Here is a 9,779-nt window from a genome sequence, read left to right as displayed (position 1 = left end):
GGTGATGAACAATAAATTCCTATCTTAACAACCTTCATATAAACGTATGAAAAACCTTTTATAGGTGAGTGCCTTAACTATAAAAATCCATACTTTTATAACAACATTGGAAATAGGCCGATATCCATCTATGAAGATTGATTTACCACTTTTAACAAAGAATGTAGGCTGTTTAATTCGTTTTTGACCAACAGGTGTAAATGATCACTAGTAAAGTATGTTAATAATATTTTTGCTAAATTTATACACAGGCATCCCGGGAAATCAGAATATCAGCAAATAGTGAACATAGTTCTCACGAAAAAACCAAAAAAACGTAGGTTGTATACGTGAAATGTTTTTGTAATTAATCCACAACTTTTTTGATAAATTTTCGTAATTTCCTTTGATTTTTAGTTTCAATTGTTGTGTTTGGCTTTTATACACTTTATATTCGTTTGCATATGTGCTAAATTTAAATAATATGTTTTCAAACCTGAATCCTTTTAAATCTAAAAATAATTGATTACAAGGATTGTTTTTGTAGTAGTATTTCTTATATTGTTACATATGTAACAAAAAAAATCAATTTCTTCTCCGTCTAAAAAATTGTCACTATTTTTGCCTTGTTAAACTTTCAGAAATCATATTTTTGTTCAGGATTTTAATAAGCCAAACGCCACTTTAAGTGAACTCTCTGGAGACATATCATCAAAAAGTAAGGAATCGTTTCTTCGCATCAAAAAACAATTCACAACCCCGAGAATGTACGACGAATACATTGAAGACTGTTCAGACGTCCCATCGCTCATTTGATTCGTGGGATTTATAAATAAACCGTAAATATTTTGGATTGTTAATTTTGATTTATGAATGTGAACAAAGTTTATTTTGAATATTTATTTAGAACTGATTTATTGTTTTCCTCACACTTTGTATTTTGCAAAATACTGCATGATACTTTGCCTCACTTTCAAGAAATGAGCTTCTGTTTGAGCCAAAGAAAAAGTGCATTGGGTATCAAAAGGGGAAAAGAATATGAAATATCTGTTTTCTACAAATCCGAATAAATCTTGAGATGTTATTTAAACGTTTCCTACTTGTATAAGTTAGTGTTATAGTTATTGTTTTAGTAGAAACAGCTGTAAATCTAATAAAGCCTTGGGAAATTTCGGTTTTTGTATTTATGAATATACCGAGTACCCACGAAATATTATAAGAATGAGGTAACGATATTGTGGCGAAGAAGGTATATGTAATTTCTGATCATAAAAAGTTATGCAAACAATAAATATTTTAGAAAATCAAAATCAACCCATTTGTGCATGCATTATGTGGCAAGTTAATAGTTTCGAAAATTCAGTTTCATGCAAAATGGAGCTTATGCAGATCGCAGATTAGTTCAATACATTGAGGAATAATATATACAAACAATACAACAGTAAGTGGAAAAATCTGTAAAATCAATTTCTAGTGTTTTATAAATCGAAATTTATCCTGTGCGCATAAATAAGGAAATAGCAAACAAATGAAATATGCCCACTTAAAATGCGCAGGTTTTAGAAAGAAAAGATCAAAAAATTAAGACATACAAGATAAGTGAAAGTTTCATTATTGGTAAAAAGTAAGATATGAACCAACAGAAACCGGTGATCTCGCTTTCACGAATAAATCTTTTTTGGATAGAAACAATCTGATGGTTGTTAAAATGGACAACTGAATTACGTTTTCACGTACGCATTGTAAATTTTTACATCCGAGTGACTAGACCGTTGAAAGAAGGCAAAGCATGTATTTGATTATTTGGAAAACCAAGATTGACATCACCATCATTCTTTAGATTGCTGACTGTGTGGTCTTCTTCAGTGCACGAAATGTCATTAAATAACTCCCCATTTAGTTGTCTCGAATCGTAAAGTACAACTGAATTACCAGTTTCAGGTGAGGCTTGTATAAAGATTAGAAAAGTAAAGGGGAATATAAAAGTAACTATCTGATTGGGAAACAGATTATGATTGAATGCGAAATGAGTGTAAGAAACCACAACATGACAACAATATATATATATATATATATATATATATATATATATATATATATATATATATATATTGCATTAGGTGGCTAATGATGTAGCAGAAGCGAAACTTAAACGTGTGTAATTCGTAAATAAGGAGTAGTACTAGTGATAACCATGGATTAATAATTGGACAATGAACTTATTCAGAAAAAAACAGTGTTGACCAGTTTGTATCCTACGAAGGTTTTACATCTGCCAACTCATTTCAGTATTTTCAAACGATAAGGATCTGTTACTTAGAAAGACAGGTTCAGTATAGCATATCTAAATGCATCCATACGAAAAGCAAAACGAGCTTTTACAGTAACCCACAATCAAACAGAACCAACGTGTAGTTGTAAGTTTACTCACAATTTTTGATAAAATAAACATTATTGCTACTTGGGTTTAACAGTTGAAGGTCCTAGCCTTCTGAAATGTTTGAGTACAAAATATTAACATAACTCGATGACCAAATGATTTATCAAAAATCACTACATAATTGTATATGCATACGAACGACACATAATTAAAGGGGATTTTTATCTTCTAACTGAAGAGTAGTTGTTTAATTTTTATTTACTGTTCACATTTAAAACAAAAATTACATTTTTTTAAAGGATGAAATAAACACATAGCACGAAGAAGTTGGTCACCAGTTTACTGATGAGTCACTATGACTGACATGAGGAGGCGAACAATATAGGCGTAGCAGACATTGTACTACAAATAACGCCTCGAGTAAAGTATAACTGTTTTCCCTTAACAAAATTGTGTAGGCAATGCAAATGTATGAACTAACGAAATTAATGGAAGATATTGCTACTCACCAATACTTGAACTATATTCTTGTGTTTTCCTTCTAATTGTGTTATCATGTTGATAGACCCTTTTTTCGTTATCTGGGTTGCATAAAACGTGTGTGCTTAAATAATTTGACGAAAAGTGATCCCTCTCTATATGATGGAGAGGAGATTTTTTAAAAGTTGACTCAATTTCACTCCTACATTGATTTCTCAATGCCATTTTCCCAGAGCTGTGCTCGCTTGAACGTGCGATGTGTGTGTAAATAAAGGATCGTAGTAAATGACGATTTTCCTAAAAGTATGGATCCAAACGAAACGATTCTTTTACATAAAATAGCTTCAGACTAAGTACTAAATAACACACTGTATTTAGAAAAGTAACTAAAAAAGACGTTAAATTTCAGAAACAATACAGCACCACAAGCCAAGTATTAAAATTACATAGGAATTTTGTACTTGAATTAATAATACTGTAGTATGTTACATTTGATTTTACGTCAGAAGTATGCGCACAAGTGATGAAACTACAAATTCAGACAATTGTATTGCACAACATTAATCGACCGACTTCAAGAAAGCTAAAAATATAGGTAGAACGCTACGACCAATGAACCTTTTCTTCCCTCACAGAGATTTTCCACTTTGTAGTTTACATCACGAACTAAATTAAGGCAGACATCCAGTGAAAACCAGAAAGGATTAGTGAGCTGTTTTGTTATTTTATATGGACCCTAGTCTAAAGAAATATTTCTAGAGCAACACACAGATGATGATAACGACAGAGGATAAGTTTGTGACGGTAAAAGTGCTTAAAGATGAAAAAATGAACTATATTCATGAGAAGTGATAACTTGTTGAGAAACAGAGCTCTTTAGTACAGGTGGTTAAACGTGAATGAATATTAGAAAAAAGGATGATTGTCAGCGAAATCTATTATAACAGCAAACGAGAAACTTGTTTAATGTAATTAACATGATCACTAATTTATATCATAATGTGAATAAAAATTGATTTTTATCAGAACTGTTTCAAACACTAATAATGAAATTTAATTCCTTCTAAATGTAAGAAAGTCAGAAATCATTTCATATCTGATGGATAAGTGGAGACATTTCATAGGTCGATTTCAACGATAGGATTGCTGGAGATGACTAGCATCTCCAGACATACTATCTACCAAAGGTAATATAAGTTTATGTCAGTCAGTCACAGCGTAGAACTTCGTACGTACGTACATCAGTTCGAGTTGCCATACCACATTAGCACAGAGATTCAGTTGTCGATTCAAATCCCATAGTGGTAGAAGTAGTAAGAATATAAGCATTATGTAAAAGATTAGGGTTTGAAGATGTTAATGAAGGAGTATAATACAGTGAGATAAATTTGAAAAGAGGAAAAGGATAGGGACATGAGGAATTCAGAGAAGTAGAATTTGGTAGAACACAAAGAGTGGATGAACCTTCGCCATTGCAAACGATTTTGAGCCATGTCATTCAAGGTCTCTATCCATCGGTTGCTATCATCTTGCGAATCCCAACCAGGTAGTCTACACCTACCAGCATGGCTCAGTCCACTTGTCAGCGACTTCATGGATTTGTGCCACGTTTTGGTCTGGCCGCCCCTAGCTTTCTCCGAACCTACACCATAAAGCATTGCACGTCGGGGCAATCGGTGGTTGGCCATACGTAACACGTGTCCCAGCCATCTCAACTGATGAAGTTTCACTACTTCATCAATCGATTTGCCATGATTATCTGAGCACAGCTGCAACAGACGGTCGCCATTATCTGTTCTTTTCGCCATGACACCATAAGATCCACCCAGGTATCTTTCCCTTTCACTTAGTTTACCTACTTGAGCATTAAAGTCACCTGCTACTATTACTACATCAGAACGCCTAGCTTTTCGGAGAAGGTCAGACAGTTTCCTGTAGAACTTATCTTTTATATCGTCTGAGCTGCAGTCAGTGGGAGAGTAGGCAGAGACGACGAAGAGGCAACGACGAGTTTCCTTATCTTTCCGAGTCCTTCCTGATCCGTTTAGTCGGACAGCGCATAGACGACTGTCTACTGGGATCCAGTCTAAAAGAGCTAGTTCTGCCCTAGGACTTAATGCTATACCTACTCCAGCGAGGCCACGGGAAGCAGCATTAGGGCTTCCAGATACACGAAGCGTGAATCGAGATGGTTCTTTATTTTGATTAGGTGCGGTCAAATGAATGACACTACTCGGATCTTGTATGCGCGTTTCGGAGACGCAGCACACATCGATGGTGTAAGATTCTAAAGTCCTAGCTAAGGAAGCCTGTTGTCCTATTAGGCACAGTGTTCGGACGTTAAAAGTTCCTACATGTAGTTTAGAGCGTGGTTTCAGGAGACCAGGAATAACGTTCCGTGTACTTGAATCGTTTGCCCTAGCGGTGCGAGGTAATAAAAGGACGTGGGAAGAGTTAGTCGTGGAGATAAGAGAGTTATTATCAGGTGTAGGAAGGATTTGAAAGTGACCAACTTGGTGTCGTGTGCTGTTACGGGTATGAGGGGTGATATCACTTTTCGGCTGCCCACACCGTGGAAGGGTATTTCTTGAGGGACCTAAAGAAGAAGTTGGATTAGTGTTGGTCTTAACGACCTGGGAGCGTGACCCAAGGGACAACTGCCTCAGGCTGGTCACGCACGGCCTTTTTGTTGGGGATTTTTGACACGTTAGCTCCGTTCTTCAAAGGACCTTACCGCCGGAGACGGAAATCCGTGGGATAAGGCGAGGTGTGCATTTTTAGAGTCGACCTTTTCTAACCCCCCCCTTGTGGGAAGGCAGCATCGCTGTCATGCTGGTTGTCTGAAGGAAACACCTTACTGCCGTCAGACCTCTGTACAGTCGGCAGTACGACTTCGCCTTCGGACCTTGGGATTGCTGCTTTTAGTCTTACCGCTCTTCAACCGACCTGTCTGGCATGGTAGGAACTTGAGGAACGATTGTTCAAGCCAATATAGCTCGATTGGTTCATCACGATAGGCAAGCCCGACCACCACGTCAAGGTAGCAGCAAATTCCTTTATCTAAACGATTCATATCTGTAATCGAACAAGTGTAGTTGAATGATTAGAAAAGGTGACATGTCTCATAATAAATGGTATAGACATCATTGATAGGTAAAAGTAGGTTATTGATAAACCAAAAGATGACATGCAGAGTAAGGTTTTTGGTTAATGCGTGAATCAAATCTGGAGAACTGCTACCTACGTGAATGTGACTAAACAGCACAAGTGAATTAGCTGTATACAGGTGTATAATAGAAAGTGTTAGTCGTAACTTAGGTATTACTAGCAAATCTTAAAGGAAGAAGATGCTTCGAGTAACTGATGGTCTATGAAGCATTTTCCACCTGCAATCTAAGCTTGCAGATATTTTGGAGGTTAGTCTACCATAACAAATCTTGTTAATCTTTCAATTAGCAACATTTTGGAGACAGCTTTGAAATGAAAGAAATAGCGGCCAAATAAAGCTATCTTCTATATGAAAAAACATTTCTACTTCAGAATAAAACTTGAGTATGCGACCAAAAACAGATTAGTCAAATGGTACTTAACCAACTGTGGACGATGTAAAAACTATTTGGATTGTCACAGATGTCGGGTTTTGATAACTTTACACTTGAGGGAATTTCTTGTAGAGTACGTTACAGTTAGCAATAAATAAATTTGTAAATCAGATATTCGGATATGTTTAATCCGTGGAAATTAAATAAACGGAAATGGTGTTACCTCATCAAAAACGGCGACCAGGAGAAACATAAGTACAGCTGTTAGAGCCATTGCAACTGGTACAACAATTAGCATAGTGAAAGCGTCCAATAGCTGAATGTAAATTGCAATGTATGGAATTCCTAACGTTAGCATTAACTGTGTCAGCACTAAAAAGTGGCTACAATTATAGATAGAAAGAATCAAGGTATTAAGAACTTTGATATGGTTGCTATAGACAAAAAATAATGTGAGCTGCTGTTTGTAACTTAGTGATATTACAAAATGAATTAAGAGAACATTAGTGTAGAAATATGAGATGGGAAACATGATTACATTTCGTACTTAAACAGAAGGCATTACTTTCTGAATCATCTCAGGTGTAAGTGAACTATCTTGATTTAAACCTGGACTAATCGAGACAAAATGGAAGCTAACGCAAAAGAAAACCAGCAAAAACTACGATTAATCCACAGAATATTAGAATCACACATAAAGAAATATCTTTGTTCATTTTCTGATCAGTAAACCTAAGATGACAGGATTCAGTTATTTATCCTCTGAAAAAGCGACTTACACTAAGACACGAAACGTTAATTCCCTACATAATGTGATAATTACAAATACATCGTTATTTTTATTATTGCAAATTTACGAAATGCTCAATTTGAAATTAACAAGTCAAACCTTGGTAATGAGAGTTAAAATGATGAGTAAAATTGTTCTTGATAGAAGAATCAGATAGTTTGGTAATTCTTGAAGCAAATCATTGATAAAAACCGGCTAAACAGTTTGATGAAAGACAATGCATACTATATTTTTTTTTATGTTGGTTTTGCGTAAATACAAAGAAAGCATATACAATCTTACATGAGTAGTTAGTTGCTTTAGTTTATAAACTAAAATCGAATGTAGATAAATGAAGCATACGTACGTTGTTTTATTTAATTTACTTTTGCGAGTAACAAGATAATTTCTGAGAAGGACGAGACCGACTACAAACAAAATAACGAAGTTAAAAGTAACAACTGTTGTTATTGGACCAACGAAAGACCAACGAAGAGTTTTAGGACCAATGCAGCTGAAAGGATAAAAGTAAACAAAAAATTGTGTTATCGAAAAAGCACTATTTTTAACACTTGAATACATGGGTTAGATAACGGGCAGTCTAATTTTATAAGCGTGAAAAATACGAAATGAATAATAACAGAAACTGCTAGCCTTCAAAAAGTCAAACAATACGAAATAAGTCTGTGTTGTTGGGGCGATGGGTGATGAGTCCGAGTCTTGGGAACATGAACACTGGTATGCAGGTACAGCTAGTTGCGTTTTAATAAAGTTGGATTTTACAATTAGGCATGGCTAAATTTAAAAAGACTAGCAGTAACCTTTAAACAAATACTTTCTTCGACGAATAAGCACTGAGAATTATATTTAGATTGACGTAAAAGGTTTATCTTAGAAAGCCTAAAATATATGAAAGCAATAGAACTATAAGAATAACAAGAACCGAGGATATAAAGATGTTAACTTACAGACCACTGTTACTAACTTCTCCTGTGTAGCCAAACCATGTCCCAATAATAATCGCAGGACTCAAATAACCTATCCAGACCAACGGCAAACAATTTTTCGGTTTAGAAACAAGATCATGGTAACGAGAATGTGGTGCAATGCTACAGCAATTAAAAAAGGCAAGAAAGACTTTTATGATGTCAGCAGCAATGTACGAATAATCTAACTAGTATCATAAATTTGATTGCAAAGTATAGAGAGTTGTACAACATAAATAAAATCTTAAAAATGTAGTAAATGTGGTTACCAGAGTAGATCCGTGCAGTATTCAGGGACTCTTGGTGATAAATTTTATTTCACATGGTAGACTTATTGAGCAACTGATAATTAAAGATTTACATGCACGATTGCATATTAGATCATGATAATTTAACAAAAAATCAACGATGATATCTCCTATTTTATAGTGATACTATATATCGACCAACTACCCACTATTTTCTCCAAATTTCAGTATCGTAAAGCATTGCGCCATATGAGAACTGAACAGATGACAAGCAGAGCGTGAATTAGCACAAACTGCTTTGGATTTAAATATACTTAAACCCAAAAACGTGAAATATCTGACTGTATTCAGCAACTAATTATGAATAATGAGTGATACCATAGGCTTTTGTGAATGTTGAATTATCTCAGCTATATTTTTAATAGAGAATTTTCCTTTTCCGTCCTGGTGGCCATAATCGCGACTGGTTGTCCTTTTAATTTTCATCATCTTCAGCTGTGCTCGTGTTTAAGTTGACAGTTCTGTAACATTGACCTTCAACCAGGTTCTACTACTTCACTAATTATCATCGATTCAAGCGATGACACAAGTCAATCCTGAAGTAAAATTTTACATTTGAAGGTTGAGGACCCTATCCAAAACATGCTTGCATTGTTGCTTAGGAGGTCAGAAGACTGTATTTTGTCAGCATCATCACGAAATAGAACTATATCGCCTATGCATCTTGAGTCAACAAGTGAATCTCCTGGTAGATCAACTCCTGAAAAGTCAGACGATGAAAGTGTTATCTTCAAAAGCATATCTATGACAAAGTTAAATAAAGATGGAAAAAGCGCACAACCCTGACGAGCGTCGCTCGAAGTAACCGATTCCGATGATGGTTTGCCATAAGCTCTGGTTCGACCAATATTGTTCTAGAAGAGAGCATGTACAAGATTAATGTCCTTCTCTGGTACGCCTTTCAATGACAAAAAGTGCCAGAGAACCACACGATCAACTGAGTCGAATACCGCCTTAAGACCAAGGAATATAACTATTATTGGATGTCGAACATGATAATATAATATTTACTACAATTACATCTCCATAAGGAAGAGACCGCGAAAGAAAATGAAATCAATTAATTTTACCAATTATACAGTTTAAACATCAGCAGTTTAATGCATTTAAAACAAATGAGTCATTAGAAAAAAGTACATTTAATTAAAGAACTTACGATCAGACAATACAAAATATTGGAGACACCTTTAAATATGATAGTGAGTTAAAAACAAAGGCAGTTTTAAACATTTATTATCCTCCTCCATTATTATGAAACGAATGCCAAGAATTTATACTACGATTTCCGTGCAATTTGATATGTGTCATGCTTAAAAATGAAAAATTTACTATACA

The 9,779-nt window shown here is 35.0% G+C and overlaps 1 protein-coding gene across 1 annotated transcript; it reads right to left on the bottom strand.

The window, feature by feature from the left end:
* Nucleotides 1-1,348: 1,348 nt before the first annotated feature.
* Nucleotides 1,349-8,261, bottom strand: Smp_193810 (hypothetical protein; the record flags this gene model as incomplete). Its single annotated transcript, XM_018792305.1, has 5 exons — nt 1,349-1,926; nt 2,869-3,136; nt 6,605-6,764; nt 7,518-7,664; nt 8,119-8,261. Coding segments are annotated over 5 exons (915 nt in total), but the record flags the coding sequence as incomplete, so codon positions are not given.
* Between the last annotated feature and the right edge of the window lie 1,518 nt (nt 8,262-9,779).

Source organism: Schistosoma mansoni, assembly GCF_000237925.1.
Source record: "Schistosoma mansoni, WGS project CABG00000000 data, supercontig 0388, strain Puerto Rico, whole genome shotgun sequence".
NCBI lineage: Eukaryota > Metazoa > Platyhelminthes > Trematoda > Strigeidida > Schistosomatidae > Schistosoma > Schistosoma mansoni.
The sequence above is the reverse complement of the archived record's forward strand: the minus strand, read 5'-3'. Positions and strand labels throughout refer to the sequence as shown.